The sequence below is a fragment of the Phalacrocorax aristotelis genome, chromosome 12 (assembly GCF_949628215.1).
Source record: "Phalacrocorax aristotelis chromosome 12, bGulAri2.1, whole genome shotgun sequence".
Taxonomy (NCBI): Eukaryota; Metazoa; Chordata; class Aves; order Suliformes; family Phalacrocoracidae; genus Phalacrocorax; species Phalacrocorax aristotelis.
The window spans coordinates 20,421,530-20,445,252 of record NC_134287.1 but is presented as its reverse complement, the minus strand read 5'-3'; the positions used below and the strand labels follow the sequence as shown (position 1 = coordinate 20,445,252).

The window sequence follows — 23,723 nt, the reverse complement described above, 5'->3', positions numbered from 1 at the left end:
TTCTTCACTGAACCAAGAGTTTTCTTTCACAAAAACCTAAGGACAAGGCAGACTGACCAAGCTGGGTCAGCAGGAACAACAGATTTTTATATTAAAGCTTCCTATGTGAAATGCCACATCTAGTATTGTTGTTTACGCCTTCAAGTCACAGCAAATCCCTCAGCGGTGACCCAATTCCACATGCCCACGCAGCAGTGGGATGGAGTCTCTCCACCCTGCACAAGAGCTAGCAGATGTCTGGGAGGACCAATGCCAAGCAGCTCTCTGATGTGGAAGCCAGAAAGCATCCAGACAACTTGCCAGCAATCATTAAAATCTACCAGTGGCCTAAGGTGAGTGACCTTAAGCTCTGTGAAAGGAAGGAAAAAAAAGCCTATCAACCCACTATCTGCTAAGAAAAAAACCCCAAACAAATAAAAAACAGCCAGCCAAAAAATAATTTTAATTTTTTTTCCATAGAAAGGGAGCGATAAAGTTAAAATACATTCCACCTCTAATTTCTGGTTCCCTGACATTAAACTAGTTAAGGCTCAGTTTCCCATACAATCAGTACAGATGCCACAGAAGAACAATTAATCCACTACTAAAGTTTGCAAGGCAGGTCCCTGTTACTTCAGGCAGGGCTTTTCAGAGCTGATCTGTCCACAGTGACCCTCTCCAACCCCCAGTGCTTCCAGGGGGATATAAACTGCCCTAAGGCTGAAGAATACCAAAGACAAAAAAATATACAGCCAAGCTGAAGACCTTGGTCCACTTCAATACAGCACAGGAATGAATGTTCCTGAAACTGCCTCGAATATCTTAAATGCAGCAGGATCCCTGGTTCAGGTGTAGGACAAGATAATTCTCACCAGAAATGGAAAGGGAGTGGGAGGAGACCACTAGTTCCACATAATTCATTTAAATTTTCTTCCCCCCTTTGGCAATATGTGTAACTCACCTACACATGGGCTGTTCCAAATACGCTTCTTGAACCTCAGCTATACAGACTTAACTTGACCCCCACCAAAAAAAGAATAGGATCAGTGCTTAGAAGCAGCCCAGGAGAACCTGGCATCCAGGTGAAATCTAAAGAGGGGTGTTTATAAACACCAGATGGGACTTCTCCCCCAGCTAAAAGCCCACGCTTACCCAGTTGGCTTTGATTGCCTCCAAGAGCCTCATCCAACAGCAGCTGGGCTTTCAAAGCCCTCCCTGGTTCCACTAGCTCTCTCCCTGAGCTCAGCTAAACATTTGCACCAAGACCCATTAGAGCAGCTCGCACCAAAAGTTTGATTCCCCTCTATTTTCCTCCATTTTCTTCTGGGGTTAAACCCAGTAAGGTCTGGAACGTGGGCGGCAGCTCAGGAAGAGTGCCACACCCAGGGAAGTTTTACGTACAGTCACAGTATGATTTCTTCATGTCTGAAGATACCATCAGGACCACCTATTGCAGAAGGAAAGGGGCTTATCTTTTTAAGATTAATATGAAGGTCAGAACGTTCTTGCTGCTATACACCGAAACTAATGCATAACATTTTTAACACTGTGTTCATAAACCTTTGGGAGCTGCAGATATTTTAACAAAGCTGTTTAACCATATCATGGTTTAACCACAGCTGGCAACTAAGCACGACACAGCGGCCTGCTTACCTTCCCCTCCTCGGTGGGAAGGGGGAGAGAATCGGAAGGGTGAAAGTAAGAAAACTCATGGGTAGAGAAGAGTTTAATGATTGAAATGAAATAATACAGTTTAAAAATTGTAATGAAAACAACAAAACCAGGAAAAACAAGCGATGCAGCAGCTCACCACCTGCCACCGGACGCCGCCAGTCCCTGAGCAGCAATCGCTGCCCCTGGCCAACTCCCCCCAGTTTATATACTGGGCATGATGTCACATGCTATGGAATATCCCTTTGGCCAGGTCAGCTGTCCTGGCTGTGCCCCCTCCCAGCTTCTTATGCACCTTCTCAGTAGCAGAGCACAGAGGCTGAAAAGTCCTTGACTTAGTATAAATGCTGCTTAGCAACAACTAAACCATCAGTGCGTTATCACATTATTCTCATGCTAAATCTAAAACACAGCACTAAGACCAGCTACTAGGAGGAAAATTAACTCTATCCCAGCTGGAACCAGGACAATCCAGTACACAGGGGAAATGAATGCTACAGAAACAAATATTAAATTGTGTTATGTTGCTGTGCAAACTGCTATTCCCCTTCGAGGCTAAAACTGGGGGTTATGCAGAACAAATTACTTGTTAACTCCCAATTTCAGTAATGGATTTCAGTGTCCCCCTGAACAGATTAGAAAGGTGAAACTAATACCACTATAAGGAGTAACTAAACTTGACAATCCAATAAATCAAACTGCTTCAGACAAAAAGCTTTGCGTTGCAAAAAGGAAATAATAATTAACAGTCAGATATGTGTTTCTACTGTCAGTTATTAACATATGTTTATTTAATATACCCGATAATGCACAGAAAACTGCAGCTATGGTAAAGCCAGGATTACACTGAGTTGACCCTTCTAGCACTAAATGCAACACAGGCACTGGGGTCATTACTGAGTAAACCAAATAAAGATATTTCTGAAGTTCACTTACAATATTTTGCCTTAAATAACCTTGATACACTGAACAAACAGATTTGCTACCAGGCTTTAAGTAGATGAACTAGGCTTCTACGTATTTATCCAGAACTGAAGCTTGCCTGCAATCACATTACTAAAATGCTCCACATATTCAGTCCACTACCTTATTATGAAAGTTAAAAATATGTAATATTTTTATTAGAAGACTCTGCTTGCTCACTGAGATTTCTCAGTAGAACACCAACGATATTTCAGAGCACTGCTACACTTCTGCATTATAATCACTTCAAATCACACACCTCGGGCAGGATTTAAGTCTTACAGCAGAACAAATCATGGTGTCATTCAGCATTCAGCAGCTTCGCTGATTAATCCCTTGTCATTGAGAGCTGTGTCTTCCCAACGCTAAAGAACTGCGAATTAGTGCTTAGCACAAGGAAATCCGGCGCCCAATACTAGAGGGTCATATTGTCTGTAAATCTAATCTGCAGCAAGAGATAATTATTTTTTTCTGTTTCAAAGTGATTTGTAGGACCTGCAACAGTATAAGTGACATTCAGATTTTATGAATCACACAGCAAGACTCTTACAGAAATAAATTATAATCTTTAATTTACAGAAAGGTTGGTGAAGTTGGTAACTTCAGAGCTCTACATAAATCCCTTGTAATAAGGTTGTTACCATTGCTAACAACTAGTAAAAGGACTGAATCTAAATTAATACATCATCAACTTGTTTCAGAACTTTTTCAATATTTCTTGTATAAAACACGATACTGACTTCTGAATTAACTTAGAATGATTATTTATGCCTGACTTTATGGCTGGACGCCCACTGCAGACAGCACCAGTGAGGCGCTGTGCCATTCGCCATGCAGAGAGCCAAGTGAGGAGCAGACAACAGCCCCCCAGCAGGCCTCTGCCACGCCGCCAGGCATAGAAAGAGCTTTTATAGAAACCCAAATGATTCACCTCTCAAAAATACTATCACTCCTGAGGAGAAGGTTTCTGCAGCCCCTTCTTGCTTTCCACTTTTCCACCTCACTCACTGAAAGCTATTGAGACTGCAGGGCCCTACGAACAGCAACTGACCAACAGTTTCTGCTCCGAAGGTGGGGGCCTGCGGAGCTCTCAGCTGCTGGGGGTTTAACTCCTACAATACTCATGGTTTTCTTTTGCATGGCAGCAAGTCAAAAAGCTGCATCTCTTACTCCTTTTCCTCCCCCTCACTGTCCATCTATTCTGACTCTCTTCCCTCTCCCGTCTGGCCTACAACTAAAGCCTTCTGTGAACCACAACTTCTCCCCAAGCCATGCGAGCACCACGCAAGGACAAGCGTCACATTTCCCGTGCAGAAAAGCTGTCCATTTGCTTTGCTGAAAAATTTTCAACACTTCAGTCTTCCCGGACGTTTGCAGCCATCTGAGGAAAGCTGCTAGCAAAGCCGGGGTGTGGATGAAGGACAGGGCAGCATGGCTACTCGGTAGCTTCAACATTTCAGTCACAGTATGAAACAAAAGTTTCCCAAAAAGTGGCAAGCTTTATTTGTTCAAAGACCTGAACTATAGAGAGGTACAACACATCATGGTTTTATCAATACACTGCTACATAAAATATACATCTCAGTTAGGCACAGGTTTCTTCTGTTCACTACTTTCCATGCAGCTGGGTTCAAGAGTAAGGAAATCTGGCTCACTGTTAGGGAACAGCTGCCTCCCGAAATAAATTCCAACAGCTTAAGATATTTCTAATACAGGGCAGTATTGAGCAAGTTTAACTTCTGACATTTTATTTGTGACACTTTTTGAACAATATTGTCAATGGGAATTACAGGGGGTTTCAGCATTTGCCATACTTACTGATTGAACAATATCCTGGACCGCACTATGAACTTGAAGATATACTCCAAAGCTTTCATAGCTTTAAAGAGTTGATCAGTGATACCACACTTCTCAGCATTATCCACGTATGTTTTTAAAACTTTAGTCAATTTTCTGTTTAAATACAAAAATACATATAATTTACAAATATGCATGCAGAGAAGAATTTCAATTTTGAAAGGTTTAAAGAAAAATTAAGTGCCTAAGTAGTGCCCACCAAGTTACAAAATTAATTATGCAACTAATAAGTTCATTATGTTCTTGGTTTTGCTGGTTAAGTAGCTGCAACCTATTCTTGAGAAAAAAGGAAACACAGACCATAAAAACATTCGACATAGAAGCAATACAGCAGATCCCATTAAGGCTTATCTTCTGCTGGATATTTAGGGATACTCAGACTTCGGCTATTACAAGGATGCAACTACTAATAATAATCAAAATAATAATTACATTAAATACAAACACATTGTTCAAATTAAAACACACAGAATGGGAGTTTCTTCATTAAACAAGGCCTCCCCTTTACATAGCTGTCCCATGGATTTTGGGCTAGAATTTGTGAAATTTATTACTCAAAAATGTACATAACACCAGCTGGAAATTCGCTTATTCCACATTTTAAAGTCTTTCAAACTTGAAAGTGAAAGAATTTTAAAAATAATATCATTTCAACTACCTCCCTTCCAATGAATATAAATCACTATTTTAATGCAACTACAAGCAATTCTATTTTAAATCATCCTAGCTACACCGTATGTTTCAACATTCACACCAGAAGTAAATAAATACAACATTACATAGCACTAATGGAAAATAGCATTGAGTTGACAGATATCTTGATATATGGGCATTTATCTCAATAGGAGTAAACTGCCGAAGAATTTCAAGTAACCACTTCGATATCGTCAATGCGACCTTTCTTTACTTAAACTTGTACAATGAAAGGCGGGGAGGGATCTGTCATGTCCACGGGTACAAGTCAAGCCAGAATTCACATCTTTCAGCATCCTCAAGCTTAAACCCGTCTCTGCCTCCCTGCATCTCAGGAAGGGAAGGATGCTCTCCATGCCTACCAGTGAAAGGGCCACTTTGAGCTCTTGCTAATAAAACCAGATGCTGGAGGATGCTTCATGCTTTACCCACTTCACATGAAGGCTGCAACAGTGATGTAGCTCAGTGAAGTGATTGTAATACCAAAGTTGTGACTAAAAGCCTAACTATTTCAAAATCAATGCTTCTCCAACATTTCCTGGTCACATGATAGAGACTGTGTAACAGCAAAGCGCAGAGCAGGTTTCCTGGTTGGCATTTGGTTTCCTCCCCGCACTACGAAGATATCAATTACGTATTTTCCCTCCAACACCAATACTCTGAAGCAGCATAGGACACCAAATATAATGGACCTTTGGTTTTTTGTTCTTCACTGCTTCCTCCCCAAAGTGACAGTAACACAGATAATACAGGGTAGAGCATCAGTTTAGTGCACCAAACAACATATGTTTGAAGTGTAGACATGATTTCTCTCTTAAGTATGACTGAGAATTGCTTACGAATACTTTCCTTACAAAACAATTCTTGAAATCGTCAAATCATCGCTTCCTCAGTACAACAACGTCAAGGCTTCCTCCTTGCAAATGACCAGAAGTTTTATTACCGTTATATCAAGAGAGAAAGACATACTAAAGACATACTATCTCCATCCTTCTTCAAGAAGCTCCCACCCTCCCAAGCTCTATTGGCAAATTCCTAATCAAGCTACATAAACAAGTAACTGAATAACATGATCTGGAAAAACTGTGCAAGCTACATTAGAAAAACTAATTTTTAAAACTTACGTGTAGGCTAACGTAGCACTGAAATGCTTCTTAATATAGGTTTCCAAGACAGGATTGAAATGTTGAAATTTTCTGTCAGCAATCAGTCCAATGATAAATACCTGAAAAAGGTAGCACATATACTGCACAATCCTCAAAAAATCTTTAATCCTGTACATTCACTCACATTTATTTTCAGATAAGACACATTAATAACATTAAAAACACTGAGACTTTGGCTTTTGATTATCGTCCCAATATATTAATATTCTCGTTTCCTGTGAGAACTTCCTGTTCATAATAAAAGTTTTCTGTTCCAAGCAGAAACTTCTGTTTCTGTCCTAAATTCTGCTCTTAATCCACTACGTGACTGGACTTGATTGCTTCCATCTTTTCTGGGAGGATGACAGGATGTAATCCAACCCCCTTTTGATCAAGTCCAACTGAAAATTCAAATATAATAAAAACCTTCCATGCATTTTAAATTAAATAAATAACTAACAGCTAGTAAGATGCTTCGTTAGTTAACTTCATTCCAGCATTTACACCACGTTTTATTTATTCATCGCTGCTGTACCTCCATTTTATTCCATCCACAACGCAAACTTACCAAAGCATCAAACACTAATGTGTCAAATGTCTCACTTTCCGAGTTCTCCATCATTATGTTAAAAAGCGCATCCAAAGTGTCTTGAAGAAACTGCAAATAAATACACAATTGATCACATTTTACAGGAAAAAAAGAAATTCAGATGTCACACAGGTTTCTACAGACATACTTGCTTTCATTTATATATTTTACACAGTAATGACATTTTTTAAAAAGTTAGCTGAAAAAAGGGAAATGTAACATCATGGTTTTCAGCAAACTACTTTTTAGTAACGCCAACTATCTATAGATCGTTATCACTCAAATAAAAACAAAAAAGGTCAGGAATCACACTTGGTAGACCTGAACAGTAAGTTTAATCTATTACAGTGAACGAACAGAAATATATTTCCAAATTCAGTTTCAACAGACAGTCCACAGGATCATGCAGGTTCTGAAAACTGATGTTTCAGAGCACAAACCAGACAAGCAACTAAGTCTCATGCCAAATAAATCACGTCACCCTCAGTGGTTTCGAGCTGAGCGATGAGAAGTGCACAGCATACCGCTTTGCAGGACTGCATAAACTCCGATTCACAATTTCAAATGAGAGCGTACATGCAGGCATGGGAAACAGAGCACACAACCACCTGCCCCAGCCCAAAACCTACACGACTATCACTGTAACAGAGGAAGAGTCTTCACTAGCCAGTTGGCTGGACACCCTGATCTGTGCAACACGAAAGTAAAAGCAGATTAGCGTCAGGGGACCCAAGTTAAGCAGAGGGATGAAAGCTGTTTTATGCATGTATAATTACAGTATTCCTTGCCAGTGACAAGTCGTACATGCACGGACCAGAGATACTCATCAGTGCATTCAGTTTTATCAGCATGGGATTCTGTGCCTGAGCATTTTCTTCCACCAGATGACACAAAACCGACATGGGCTCCTCCAAGGCAGAATGAGGATGGATGGTGGCCTCAGTTTGTATTTGTTTGGGTTGAGAGAGAAGGGGTTCAACATGGATTGTTCCAGCAAGTCTGTCTCAAATGAAGTAAAAATGGGTTTTGTCTTGTAGACAAGGCAGAGTTGGGGAAAAACATCTGACGAACAGAAGGGAATTGATTCCTGAGATTGCAATTACAAAGAGAAATTATATTCGTCGTAGGAGAGATGGAGAAACTGCCTGACTCCCACCTTCCTCCCTTAAAAATTGCCATCTGTGCAATGAGTCTCCTCGGTCAAACATGATGCACTTGGGCTATCTACTAAATCCAGAGTTAAATCTCAGGAATTAACCTCCATTTAGCAGCTCACTAAGCTGAATGCCAAACTTGCTCAAAACAAGTGAATGTAGAGCCACAGTTCGTGCTACTAATATCTGAAGATGAAAAAACAGAAAAGCTAAAATGCTTGCAGCTGATTTTAGACTTCAGTTCTGGGGGAAATCCAGCTCATAGTTGACTTTCATTAGCAGACCTTCAGTAGTTTCAAGTCCGTTCCTGAGGACTTCCATGTAACAGCAAGAATAGAGCATAGGTGTTTCTGTTGTATAAAGTGGCAGGAAAACATTTCTCGAGTTGGGAGCTAGTATTTCTAGACTATGAGTTTACATTCTCATATCCTACAGACTCTCTGCATAAATGGAGCCGGAGCCTCTGTTAAAGGGAGATAACATTTACAGTTCCATACACTATTGAAACAATCAATCACGGAACGAGTATCTTGGCTGATCTCTTCTTAGCGATAAATGAGCACCCGTAGGGAGAGGTATTTTACTGGAGTTTTTAAAAAATAGAAATAGCTTAACAGAAAATTTGAATATGTTTTATCAAATGCGTGCTTTTTGTAACATTCATAGCCTGTACCATGTATCGTGTTTAAAAACACGAACAACAAAAAAAAGCTGAAAGAATACAAAGGAACAGTTACAAACTAGGTATCATGAACGTGCGACACAGCAGTCTACGCAAAGATTTTCTAAACACTGCTGTAACAGATGGATAATGTAAACAATAGTCTTCTAAAAAAAGAATAAAAATGGTGAAATGAGCAGTATTAAACATTGGCTCTCTGTCCTACACCACAGGGAGAAGGGAGCATGATTTTGGGGCAGTCCAGCCACACTGCAGGGAGGGGTGAGAGTGCGCCAGCTGGAGAACTCGCTCCGATATTCCTTTTACTCAAACCTCATCTGTGTTGCATTCTGGTGCTTCTAAAATCACCACTATCCATCAGGCAGTAATCTGCTGGACGCGCTCTGATGTCATTCGGAGAAGAGGGAAAATTACACATGACAGAACTGTGACAGTGCTTGACAGAAGCAAGTATCAGTGTCAAGTTTTAGCTATCAAATGATCCACAACAAAATAGCAGCAGGTAGAACCTTCCTGAAAAACAAACCCTGTGAGATACTATTTTTACCCTACTTAATAAAAGGATAATATCAGCAGGCTCAGATGTTTTAAGTTACTTCAAGATGAGGCATTCATTATGCTTCTATTAACCAAATTAAAATCCACTGAAGTAAGAAAGCAACATTACAGGCCCTTGAGGGTCTTCTGTCCCCACTACATCTTTTGACATTCTTTTGGTTTTATCATTTATCACACTCAATGAAGTCCCAACCTACTCTTTGCCACAGCTAAATCTGTCTTTATGTAGGTCTCTACCATCACTCGGTGGCCTTAGCAAATGTAAATAACTTCGCTCAGCTAATTATTTTCAGGAGAAAAGTTTTTTAAAAAAATATATATACCAGCATCACACAGTAGGATCGCGTTCCGCATCCATATATTAAAAATACATTTGCTGTCACCATGTAAGAATTCCAAGATGTTTTAATCTTGCATAGAAAAAATGCCCTTTGCCTTCATGTACCTGTATATAAAAATTCACTGAAGCGCTAAAAAAAACCACCCTACATTTTCAGAAATCTGCATTTTACATGCGTTTTACCAGCACTCAACACCTGAAATATTCTTTGAAGGCAGGGAGCAGGGCGTTAGCATCCTGAACGGTGAGAGATACCTGGTTACAATTTAATGTGCAAGTGAGTGCTGGGGGTGGGGGGGGGTAAAAAGATACAAATACCTCAAAATATGGGATTCAGCAAAATTATGATACCAAATTTATTTTTAAAGAAAATTTGTTACCTTAACCACTTCACCACCATCCACTTTCATCAGCTGCTTCAAATTCTGCTGCAATAGGTTTGTGTTAGATCGCCATTTCAGAAGTCCCAAGAGATCAACTAGGAATAAGAAAACACAATTATATGATGCAGGGTATTTACTTTCACTCACACCCCATAACTATGTTCAAGACAAATCGGTTTACTTCGATTTCCACTGGACACAATGTATTTCCAGTGTGCCTCTGACGCTGGAGGAGCCTAATACAATACTTCTGGCATGAAGGAACTCTGAAAGGCTTTCAAAAAAGCAGACTGCTTTTGAAATGTCAGCATTAAAATCCAGGCCAAGAAAGTCAGATCCCTCAGTTTTAATTTGTTGTACACAACAGTTATGCATTCAGAAAAAGATGCCAAAATGAAATTAGTCAGCCACCAACACAGTGATATCTACAGGGCCGTGACTCTTCCAGCTCTAATGTTTCTAGCTTCTTTGCTCTCACACAATAAACTGAAAATAAGGCACAACCAAAGGCAAACAGTTGCAAACAAAGCTAATTCAGCAGAAAGCTGTCGGCTTAATAACTCATAATGCCCAGAATTTCTTGGTTGCTTCCAAGTGATGGAGAGCTAGGGTACAGATCCGATCATGAAACAACTGAAAATGGCCCTGTCCCCGAATTCTACATTCCACTATTAAGACCGTGTCAGTTCTGTATTTCCATATTTACCAACGAATGCTGAAGGCAAGCTTCTTTCTTTTATTAGTCATAAAGAACCACAACACCATTTTTCAGCTTCCTTTACGGAAAACTTTGAGGCAACTCGCAATTGGGGTTCCCCTGTAAATAAGCACCCTAGCAAATATTAACCGCCGCACTGGAGCGCCAGTAGGTGAAACCCACCTTAGCATTTGTTGAGATGCGACCCGAATTGCTCACAAACCCAAAACCCCGAGCTGGTCCTGGCTTAGCCTTACGAGCACCAGGGGAAAATTCCTCCCTGCCCCATTAGAAGTCAGTTTTCAGCATAAAACAAACCATCCATAAGTCATCCTCGGTAGAAGACCCAAAAAAGACATAAATAGGAGCTTTTAAAGACTGTCCACCTTCAGTTTAGGCACTGGATTACTACTGCGTATTACACACACACATCCCCCAATACGGTTAATATTATGTGAATTCTGCCCAATGTAACCCTTAGACAGTAAGGGCAGACGGCTTCTCCCCATCAGTACCCCCTCACTTTATTCAAACTTTCAAAGTGACCAACAACATTTTTACCAAGGCATTTCCCCAAAATCTTGCATTCTAAGCACTAAATAAAATTACTTCTAGTGGAATGGACTCCCATTCTCCTTGGGATAGATTCCCCTCCAAGCAGCACTTAAACCAAGCCGCCTTATCGCTGTTTTGGGAGCAGAAGTAAAGAGCGTTTTACTGTATTAAAGGTTTGAACAATCCAAGCCCTCCATTTTTAAAAATTTTTATTTTTTTAATACACCCTACAAGAAGTCTATAGGCTGAAACCAAAGTCTTAGAAACTCAACATTAACAGAAAAATTGCTTCTAGAAGAAAAGTAAAGATGCCTCCATGAGTTACCTGAAGCATTTCATGAATATGTTTGTATCAGCTTTCCATCACTGTATCTAGTTTCACTCTAACTTCTAAAAAGGCACCAGCTTGATAAAAGAAATGTTCTGAACAAAAGCCAGCCTACAGACTATCTTTGAATGGCACCATGTATTGCCCCAAGAAAAACAAACCCACGGGTACTTTCAGCGTGATGACACAGCAAGTGCTAGATGAATACACATACGTGAAAAGAAGATGTCAATGCAGTCCAACTACCAGAAAGAAAAAAATAAGTTATGTGCATTCACTCTCTTACTGCAAGCATTAACCCCAGCAAAGTACCAGTCGGTCAGTTAATCCTACTCTTTTTATGGGTCTAGGTGTAAAAAAATACAGGCAGTAGGATAGGATAAAAATGTAATACAGTATTTTAGCCTACAATAAATAGTAATTACTGTAGTCAGCCTAGGTCAAGTCAAATTCATGTGAACGGAAAATATCAGAAGACAGAACGAGGATTTTCAATTGCAAAGGGTTAGAACAAACCTTCAGCCCGCCAAGTAGCCAACAGCAACTTTATTTGCGTGAGTGTAATTTATGATTATATTGACGACATATGAAGATTTTCTTATGCATCTTATTTAGCAACTGGAAGCAAATGGTTCAACCTCCTGGTTATAGACTTTCCTTGACCTCATCTATGCAAAGGCTTCCCTATAGAGACCCCCAAACTTTTCTCAAATCCCAGTCACTGAATTGAAGTTACATAGTATTTCCACTCTAATTAAATTTCCGTATGTTCTCTGAAATAATCTTCCCTCTTGACTTTAAGTATTTGATTTTCCAATTTTTATGACTTGTTTTAGTTTAATCCTGTATTCACATCTTCATTTTCATGCCACTATAGCACCTGAACTTGTCAGATCATTTGGATTGGATTTTTAATTTTAATTACCAGTTGTGCAGAGTGACTAAGTAAAATTCCTCTCAGCTGTTTTCTGAAAGCCTAGCCTCCTTGGTTTCTGAAGTCTTGACTCCAGATCAGTAACAGTCACTATTATCTAGAGGTTTGAGTCCTTCATGCGGAGAAGAAAACATAGAAATACTTTCAATAAGTCATACAGATACCCTGGACGCTTCACAGCAGCAAACACAAAGGCAGAATACTAGGCAGCTCTCTGGCTACTGGAAATCAGAAAAGTTTTCCAGCAAGCCCCTTAATGCAGTTTCAGCTCTATACCCATCACTCTGATAATAAAAGGACATCCATCTTGATGGCCCTCTAAGAGACACTGTAAGATTTACTGCACTGGTAAGATTTACTATCCACAGGCAGTCTTCACGTGCACATTGCTTTTGAAGCCATTCTGCCCCTCCTTCTGTGTTTCCTGGTACCTCCAGCTTCTAGCTCACAGAAAAAGAAGATTCAAATACCAAAACTGCCTTGCCTAAGCAGGAGAAAACAAGACACCAGTTTGTCATAGCTCAACAGGCTGCTGAGAAGAAAAACAAAAATCAACACATAACCCTGACTCGGACACGACATCAGGAACGGGTTCAAAACAGACCTTGCTAACCACCTACCCTAAGAACAGAAGGCCCACCATTTCCCACCCCACAGAGATCTACTGACATGCTGTCAGCTGCAGGCAGATATAAGGGATCACATTTCTCCTTTTGACCTTAAAAACAAACCCAAACCAAAAAATAAAAAAATAACAAAGAAGAAAAGAAAAAAAAACACCAAACCCAAGCCCCCACAAACTTGGGGTGCCTGCTGATGCATTCAATGCTCCACAACAGCTGCAGCTGTGAGGTACCACAGAGTCAAGCAGCCCCCAGAGAAGGTGGGGACCCAGTGCCCCTCTGCCTGTTAACACGTCAGGTGACAGTGGCGCTGTCAGTCATGACCTCACACACACCTCTCTCTCTCGTTTGATAGAGTTTCATATCAATTCTTAAATTCCAGAGTTTTAATATAGAAGCTCTATTTCATCACACAAAAATGCACTTGATGTTTATGTCAAAGTGTTTCTTCGGTCCATAAAGGACATATTTGTTACAGAAAGTCCTGAGAGCAGAATAAAATAAAGGCATGCACCGCCACAGTCCTGTGGGTATGGGAGGAAGAACATTCTCTTCTGCCTCACACAGCAAAGGAGGAGAACCTGGCCAAGAGGCAAAGTGATGATGAACAGCAACCTCTGATGCCTCCAAGACCTGATCTTCAAATTGATTCCTGAGGAGTTTGGGGTTTTTTTTTTTGCTTCTTTTCACATGGTCCTCCTCTTTGGCTTACAGTGCTACTCTTCTTCAAAATTAAATGCAAATCCTAAGAGGCCAGGAAATGCATTGCTTTAACATATTCTGCCAAATATCCCAACTGCTCAAATGTTAACTAAGTAGATACTTCCTACTATCACTTTCTCTCAAAGGAAATAGCTGAAGTCTTACCAGTGGCCAAGTTTGCCGTTATGGAGACTTTTCAGATGCTGACATAAATTTCTAACAGAAAAGTAACATCAATAACTTGCAGTTCATAGAGAACTGAAGTCAAGTGAGCGTTCAAAGAGCTTATATACAAGACGTCTGCAACATCAAATACAATGCAGAAGGAGCCAGATGATTTATTAACATACTTTCAGAATTACTAAAAATAAGTCTTAAAGCCAATTACAAATGCAGGGTGACGAAAGAACTATTATAGATGACCAAAAGGAGAAAATTATATTTTGGCTCAACATTTTGATAAATGAGGGTAATTACGGATTTTTACTTACTTATTTCTAAGAAAGTGAAAGGAAGAATATTAAGCAACAATTTTACGGAAGTTAAAATCAGTTTCAGAAACTATAATCTGAACAGCGCTGCCAATCTTTGGATGAAAAATGATACATGGAGGAGGAATTTAGTGATGAATTTTGGGTTTGGTTGGGGTTTTTTTTCTAAATTGCTTAAGGATACATGGTGATCTTGTTTAATAATGTCAAAATACTTTGAAGAAAGAGAAAAGGCTTTAGCAACTTTGAAAAAGTTTCTCAGACAACATAATTACAGTAACATTAAAAATCAAAAGTTCAAAGCAAGCTATACGTACATTAAGCATGAAACAATGCTCAGTCTTAATTGTAATAACAGTTCTGCAAAAGCAACGCCAATATTGATCACTGAAATACCTTACTAACAAGCACTAGGAAAGACTGAGGGGGAAAAGCGCCCCACATTAATCATATCATAAACAAAAGCAGCTCAATTCCACGCCCTGGTTTCTGCGCTCTACGAAACCTCAAAACCACTGTGTTACTGTTCAGCTACGACCCCATTTTTGCTATGAAGTTCCAATATAATTTCTGATTTTTTTCTAAACACCCTCTTAGGCTACAAGACTGCCAGACTGCAGTGAATCCGATGTGCTCTGAATACGAAACACCCAGGATGTGCTGTAACAGAGATGCCACTGAAAAACGCTGCAATAAAATGGTGAGTTGACTACGAAGTCATACCAGAGTAGTAACTTTCCCCCTGGACAGAGGAGAACTCATCAGCGTGACAATCCAATCATTATTCCCACTCACCCCCCGTCCCAAGCCCTCCTCATCCACAACCTCAAACTCCCGACAGAACTATCCGAACTAAGCCCTCCCGCCTCGTGAGTCATGAAGGAATGATCCCTTTCCCTGGCATGACTCACTCACATCTCAATGACCCACCCACACTCCCCAGTCCGCTCCTGGTGCAGCAAAGAGAACAAGGGACCGCTCCATGGCAACGAAGCACAAAATCACAGAGAGGGTGCAGGCTGGAAATGTGAAATATTTGCCTTGGTGGCTGCCATCAGCTCTGCTTTCCACAGCCTTCGGATGCAGTCAGCCAGCTGACAAACACACATGAAAAATGTATATAAGGCAAGTTTTAAAAGGAACAAAATATGCCAACTGCATTCCTGGTACTCCGTGTTTGTGTGTGGATGTGTGAACATGAGAGTGACCTCCATGCAACACGTTCTCATGCTCGCACCAGAAAATATCAGGGCTTTCTTCAGGCATAAGATATGGATATTGCACCTTGGGAAAAACATAAAACACTATTTGGGAGCAGAGCCATGATATTACCTACTCTTGAAAGCAAACTCATCCTCTTCCTTAGTGCTGTTTTCATACCCACAGAGAAGTAAAATGCCGCAGAGCCTGTTTTCAGTATACTTCACTATAAAAGCCTCAGCTGTATGGGAAACAACGGTCCCATTTCCATTTACCTTGGATTCTTCCATTTTCTGAGAGACATGTACTGCTCTAAAGCAAAACAAAGCCCGCGGGCAGCGAGAAGGCTGGACAGTACGCACGCTCAGTAGATGCTTTCGCCGCATCCAGCCAATTTAATCCAAGGCTGTGGGGCAAAGAACCCACCATCCATTCACAGAGGAAGGGGGACAGAGAAGGCGGGAAAGTCAGTACATAGAGCCCCACTCCAACTGTGAGGAGCAGAAGCTCCGGCAGTTCCATGAACTTACCATTCTGGGTAAGTTTTGTTGAACAAACTAGAGTAGAAATCTGAAAAGAGTCTTTGCTGATGGTGCAGCTTCCGAGGTTCTGCATGCTCTTCCCTGTTGCAGAGTGTCCCTTTTCCTCCAATTCTATTTTAGTGGATGGCAGACTTAAGTATGTTGAGGCATCCTCCAGCTTCTTTGCTTCTGCCTACAGAAGTGTTTTAAATACAATGTGCAACAATTATAATTAGTAAAAACCTCTGGTAATAATAATCTTTTATTATTTACACTGGATTTTCTTAAGTTGTCACCAGCAATTGAGCTATCCAATGGATCTTTAACAGGAGTAATTTAGCACTAACGTGCCTACAGGTTAGAGCCAAGATGTGATACTTAAAGGGCTAGAGAAGTAGCTTTCCCCAGTCATGAAAACACACATAAGACTCAATATAAGCACCTTAAAAATTAAAACATGCCCAGTAAAACATACTCCAGGTTTAACAATTAATCTGTCAAATATGCCAATTGTACAGTACTTACTATTCAGTTGCTTGATCTAACACAGTCTATAACATACTTTTGTGTACAATTCTGAAACAATAATTCACTAAAAGTCAGTAGTAGGCACGCTGAGCTAGCTACTATGGAAAGACTAAAGTATCTCAAAATTCTACCTTGTAAACTATAAGGTCATGTTCTCCATCTCTCAAAGTTGTTCCATCATATCTCATGAGCTTCACAAATGCTAGGGCAAATATCTTCTCAGATTTATCTTTGGCTGTTACAAAACAAAAACAAAAAAGCATAATTAAGTATTTGATACTAGTACAGACAGTCCACCTAATCTCAAAAACATGGATAACCTATAAATGAATGACTATAGTATTCTCAGTTGGAGAAAAGGTACAAGAAATTGGAGAGTCTTCTAAACTCAAGACAGAACCAAAAATGAGAGAAATAAATGCTTACATGGCAACAGTAACTAGATGCTTAATATTTCTATATTCTGTGTATCCATTTAAAAAGCTGAATTAAGGCAACTTTTTACAAACAAAACAGAAATTTGATGCATTTATCACGGTCAGGTTTTTCAGAGTTAGAAGAACAGCAGTGCTTGGGAACTAGAATAACGATTTAAAGACCAGCACTGAGGATCTCATCAGGATTCTATAATTTATAGGGGGAATATTAGAAACAAAAGAGAAATTGGATACATAACTCAGGTGAAGTGCTTAAGTTTCTGAGAATTCACCCACTCTACAACTAATATGAACTAGAAAATGCAGAAAGTTTTCTCTCATTGTTCAAAATCTATTATCAAAAGTTAAGTAAAACCAAAGCAATGGGGCAAGTAGAAATTACAAAGTCATTAAGAAGCAAAGCCAGAAGGGAAGTGCAATCAACCTGAGATAGCCCAAGCAGCCTGTGGGAAAGCCCTGCACCCCTAAGGCACAGCCTCTAATTAATATTTAAACCACGGCCAGCTTAAAATTTTTGAGTCATCATAAAAATATTTCCGACCCTAGCAATTCTGTAGTGCACAGAATTTTGTAAAAATGCAGTGCAAATCATAATTTTGATGCTAACGACACTAATTTTCTACATATTGTTTTCATTAGCAAGTATCATTATCTAAACTAAGTAAATCTTTTATTAATGACCAATTTGCAAAATATACAGCTGCAATTAAATAACCGCTCCGGGGTAACGTACTACACATTACACAGATAAGTATACATGAAGAGTACTACAAGTCTTAAAATGCATCCAGTGGACACTACCTGACCAACGCTTTTGGCTGCACATTTTTTCTACAGCAAAAATGTTTTGCTGCAGCTTTTGAAAGGCTCTCCTACCAAGCAAGACAGCCCCTGTGATCACTATATGGAATGAATTATATGGAATGATCACAACCCAGGCAAACCCCCAAACTTTACTACAAAACAACTGTTGACAAATGGAAGATGTGTAGCTGTCTTGAGCTGATTCTCAACAGCATAAAGCACCTCAGCTGCCAGCAACGTTACAGGAAAGCTGAGGAAATCCACAAGCTCTCAAATTTCTTCTAGGCCAAAAGTACTTCAATACAACCACAAGCCAGCCTGAGAACCAGAAGCGGAAACCAAGTTTCTTAATAGCTAAGTCTTCAATTACTGATGCTAGGCCCACTGTCAACTCTTTCACATCCCCGTTTCACACGTGGGGTAGTTAAGTATCTTTACAACTCCCTACCCACCCACCTCTAAGACACACAATACCTTTCACTTGCTAAATTAAAGCTTTACTCACTAGTCCTTTTATTTGACTTGGAGAAGTAACTGGGCAGGAAAGGAAAACCTTGATATTGGTAGGTAAAAGCGAGGAAGATGTAAAGGGAAAAAGCAGCTGTGATGCTAACATAAAATAAGCAGGCATAAAACTTATCCTTGCACTAAAAGCTATTACAGCAGTCGATTACAGATTAGGAACGTTATGCCTGTTTCAGCAGATTTTGGCACCAGACACTGACAAGAACCATAATGAAAAGGCTGAGTTACTCACAGTCCTGTGATGATCTATGACGGAACGTGAACCTTAAATGACTGCGGTTCACATCTTCAATGGGGATTGCGACCTTCACGTATTGGGAAAGAGGACGGAGAAAGGAAACAGTCAGTACAGTATCTTCAGACATCATCAACCACTACCAAATCTCATCTAGGCATCTTTCAACAATGTGTTTAGCTCTTCCAAGAAGATTATTGTTAAGTACCAGGTTTATTTTGCCAAAGGTCATAGATTCGCCAGGAAAATCAGGAATCCTTGCACCAAGAAAGAGAGGAGGAACGAAGCAAGCCTTTTAAGTTACCCGACAAGACCTGCAACTTCAGATGTCGGGCTGTAAGCTCAGAGCCTCTCCTACCACTCCCCCCAGCTCAGGAATGAGCCCCTCTTGCATTTGACTGGTAGAGGTGAACTTGATTGCCAACAGCAACAAAGCAAAAATTCTTAATGTATCCATTATCTATGCAACACTTGTACTCCACATACTGTTAGCGTATGTGCAGAGATCTAACCAATGCTCTTCTCCCCCAGTATTTTCGCTAGGGCCGTCGTATTTTCTTAATCGCACCCACGTTCAGGCTCTGTGCTGTACATTGCCCCCCCACACCATGTCTAGGTTTCTGCCATTTCTGTCTACAGATGCAAAAAGAGCACCTCTGAACTAAGAGCAACGGTGCGGGGAGCAGCTGAGAGTCCCTTCCCAGTACACGTATACTGCTCCCACTCACTACGGCTAGACAGAATATATTTCGTAAAGCTAACATTGGCCTCCTCTGTAACACTAAAACTTGGCACGTAAGCTAAAATGTTATTAGCCAAGCAAATTCAGCAAGCTTAAAGCACAATCAGCCAGATCCCAAAGCACTGATGAGTTCAACACCACGGCAGTTATGTTTTAACCTTAATATCCCGCTTCTCTAGGTCAGCTTTGTGGAAATAGAGTGAACCATTCCTAAACAGATGCTGGAGTGCCCCTGTAACAGTCGACTTAACCAAAAGGATGAAATTAAACACATTACGCAATAAAAGACACATCTATTTTCCAGCAGTCTCCGAAAGCCTTCCATAGCTCAGCTATTCCTCTTGTCCTACTAAACGCCATCACAAGCATTCCGCTTCCCTAGATTTTTTTCCTCAAGGCTTTCCACTGAAACCAGTATTAATTGCCTATTAACCCACACAGAGGAAGTTACTGTAACAGTTTATATACCTTTACAGTCTCAAACCAGCGAGGCTGCTTTACTTGGTAATATATTACTGACTTGTACTCTGAGATGGCTTCATCCCCAGCGCCAGGAAAAATAACACTCTTGAAAACACAAACAGAAGAGAAAATGTTTATGTCTTTTCTTAAACTCCACTTTCTTATTCAAATAAACAAAAAAATAGTCAAGTTGGTCAAAATGAGACAGAACGGCTCATGCTCAGAGCCCCTCATGAAATTAGTATCAAAGTGCATGCACTGATATGGCAAGATGTATTTAGTTATGAAACAGAAAATTTTGTTGTAAATGAAAACAGGGACTTAAATTGACAAATACAGAAAAAGACGTTGAAAAGGCTTAAACATATGTATCAAAATAAAAAAACCCAGATGTTAAATACTTTAATACCTCTAATCTTTTGCCGTCTTCATCATAAACAGACACTGTAACTTCCACATTCTTCGCTGTTGTTTTACTGCCTTTGTCAAAATCTCCCTGAACCAGTGTTACGTAGATGTCATTACGAACATCGCCTGAAAGAAAGAGCAAAGCACAAAGCGCTCAGCAATTTCCACGGTATACCTTGAGTTGTGAAACCAATGACGCATGGAAACAATGGCCAACACAGTTCAGTAGCAGCAACCATACACGTACATGGCAAAACATTTAAAAGCTACGGTATCTTGAACATTCAAAACTAGTAGTACTGAAAGCAGATGTTTTGCTAAAACTGTGATAAGACTTCTAAAGCCTGAACTACCAACTCACAGTGCAGCAAGCTGAATCTAACAAACAACCAAAAAAAATCACGTTATTTTTGGACTGAAAGAATACCAGCTCGTCACTAAGAGCATGTACCGTATCACTCACAACACACCTCAGTTTCCTTTCTTTTTTTTGTCTTATTATTTTGAAAGGATGAATTTCAACACAGTCATTAATTTATCCCATACACAGACATTTTGCAATTTAAAAATATTTAAACAGCCTACAGAGGTCTGTTTAACTTGTTACATCAGGAAGTGGTTTGATGTTCTTTGCTGGCTTGAGGGTTGCAGGGGAGGGCCGTATTTAGCTTTATGTCTTGAAATGGTCTTCGGTTACACCCCAATTCAACTGAAATTTTGAAAATGAATTGTGGAAACAGGGGTTTTCCAAATACTTCATGCGGCAGATGGTTTATGTGCCAACATACGATCGTAACATGCAGAGGTGCTGAGGCACTTACACCGGGGGGTGTGTGTTCGTGTGTGTGTATATATATATATGTGACAGATGGATATACATATCAATGTATAACCGATAAATGCACTGTCAGCAACCACAGAGAGCGCTAGAACTGGGATATCTAATGGATCCTCCAGAGCCCATCAATCTGAAAAGGACAGCAGAGGGTTTTTTCTGTGGTCTGTTGCTTACGGCTTTTATTTTAAGAAGCACCACAGTTTTGGGGTTGTTTCCTTTTTTGCAAACACCAGAACTGAACATCCATGGAATGTACGTATTGAAAAAAGACAATATGGCTTTCCTTCAAATACATTATCCAAATCTAGGACAAGCCCTAAGAGACTTGTATCTCTTTAAATCAAGCCTGTTCCTCTAAAAAAATCTTTCTGGTTCAGATTCATCACATGATATAAGTTTTACATATGCCCTTGCTAGGGAGAGGATATGAAGCATTTCCTTTATATATATTTTTCTTCACTAGAGAAAGAGAATTTCCACTGTCACTGTGATAGCACATCTTTTTGGGGGGTTGCTAGTTCTATTTATGCCACACATGTGGCAGGTATTACCAAAATATTGTACATTTATTTTAAATGAAACAAAATCCTTTGACAATCCATTATTTCTAATGTAAACCATAGCTCAAATTAATCTTCTGCCCCCCAGGCTTCCATACATACAGCTATTTAAAGAAAGTTAAAATATAATCAAGCAGTGCTCATTCACACAATGGCTTACCAGGCATAATAATCTCAGGAAACCCCATTTTCCGAGCCACAGCCGTTGACCTATCCACTAAGTGTGGAAACTCTTTCCTAATCTGATGAATATCTCCTGGAAGAAGTTTCAAAGTCACCCACAAACCTGTTGTGTAAAAACCACAATTATCAAACTGGTGTTTTTTTCTAGTCACTCAAGATTTCTTTTTACACATTCTAAAAATGAAGGAACATACAGTAAAGTAACTGCTCTTCATTTACAAAAAATACACTTTACTAAGTATTTTAAAACACTCAGAAAACCCCACCACTTCAAGCGGAAATGTGAGTACAGCACACAAATATGTCTGACTAGCTCAGATTTTCTGGAAAACTGTATAAAATCCTCACCTGGAAGCTGACTGGCTAATAAAAAAAACCTGAGAAACTGGAAATCCATGCAAGATAAGGATTCAGGCCTTTGCATTGGGCACTTTGCAGCCATACCATCTAGAAGGCGTCTCGGTAGGGAGGAGTTAGGGAGATGCTCGAAAGCAGATGCATACAGCTTCCCATTCACAGGCTTACCAAAGCCGCAAATTTTATTCACAGTCTAAATGTTTCAACAGAACAGGTGTCCATTCAGAAGAAAAACAGGTTAGCAGCACCGTACAACATAAACGGGAGCAGAAACCCTTGGTTATCAGCTAGACCCGCTGAAGTCTGAGCTGTGAAGACGGAAGCAAGCCTACTGTGCCCTTGGCACGAAGCTGGAGAATCCAGCTCCCATTCTCCCCAGGAGAATCCCTCCTCCTCGTGGAACTTTGAGAACTAGACTTCTCTAATCACTGAAGTCTTCCACAAAGCGTCTCATGGAAATACAGTTATTAAGCCATCAGCAGAACTGCCTCAAGCTTTCACCTCTCCTTTGAACTCTCATAATTTCTTTCTAATGAAATGTTTATCTTCCACAAGAAGAAAGAGGAATGGCAACATTGATCTGAACGGGAAAAATTAAGTATTACAACCAACTAATACCAAGACGCCAACAAGGAGAGCACCAAAAGCAGATACATACCCCAGATTGATTCATCACCCCCATAAGCTGATTCTACTGCGCTGAGAACAAAGAAATCTACAGCATCAGCTTTACACAGTTGCCATTTTTCCCTTCAGTAGCAGAAGGAACCACCAAAAAGCCGCTGCCTGCCAACTAACATCAGGCACACTTGTTATAGGAAAAAGAAAGATACCAAAGCAGGGAGGGGGAAGGAAAGAAAGCTTACACACTTGCTAAAGTGACTGGCAATCAAGTTTAAGCACAAAATAATTACAGCAGCAATTTGCAGAAGAAAATCCTAAAATTAAAATCTATGAAAAATACCCAAAAAATATTAATCTATAAAACAAATTGTGGGTTATCCTGTTACACACACAATTAACTATGCGTTCATGTTGTATGCATTTGGCAGCTAGCTTTCTTTTCTATTAAAATCTCTTACAAAAGGCTCTATGCTGACTTGTTGCCAGAGATGGTTCTAACAGCTGCTATTTCATTAAACAGTAACTGTACCTACACGGGCTGGCTAAGCGTAAAGTCTTAATCCTTCTCTGTTTTCTTGGGCACCCCTTTCTTAGGGAAAGAATCTGAAATTAATCAAAGCAGCTGAAATGATTCCTCCTTTCCAATACACACTGGCCACAGGTGAAATCAGGGGGGGAAAGCAGATCTAAGTTTTCTTCCTTAGTTAGTGGATATTTTTAAAAGTTTGTTTGGATTTTATTTGATACTTACTCATTTAAAAAAAAAAAAAAACAGCAAAAAACATGTTATTTTCCCTATGTCTTCTGTTCGGATACCCCCTACATGTGATACGGATATACATGTACATACTGTCAGGTGCTACTAATCCAGACCCCCCCTCCCCCAGAAAAATGAAGCCAGTACAGTAATTACCGCTTTAAAAGTGAATTGTGTGGTGGTTGACACATTACTATC

At 40.0% G+C, this 23,723-nt stretch overlaps 1 protein-coding gene across 2 annotated transcripts in view; it reads right to left on the bottom strand.

Annotated features, from left to right (window-relative positions):
* The window catches only part of DOCK1 (dedicator of cytokinesis 1), a 322,979-nt gene that overhangs the window by 252,346 nt on the left and 46,910 nt on the right, over positions 1–23,723 (bottom strand). For both annotated transcript variants that reach the window (XM_075107665.1, XM_075107666.1), the window contains exons 13-22: positions 21,765–21,890; positions 20,208–20,332; positions 19,805–19,903; positions 18,592–18,664; positions 16,725–16,828; positions 16,075–16,258; positions 10,012–10,109; positions 6,877–6,966; positions 6,288–6,388; positions 4,432–4,566 (exon numbers count right to left, since the gene is read on the bottom strand). In XM_075107665.1, coding sequence (XP_074963766.1) covers positions 4,432–4,566; positions 6,288–6,388; positions 6,877–6,966; positions 10,012–10,109; positions 16,075–16,258; positions 16,725–16,828; positions 18,592–18,664; positions 19,805–19,903; positions 20,208–20,332; positions 21,765–21,890 — 1,135 coding nt within the window. The remainder of the gene's footprint in view (positions 1–4,431; positions 4,567–6,287; positions 6,389–6,876; positions 6,967–10,011; positions 10,110–16,074; positions 16,259–16,724; positions 16,829–18,591; positions 18,665–19,804; positions 19,904–20,207; positions 20,333–21,764; positions 21,891–23,723) is intronic.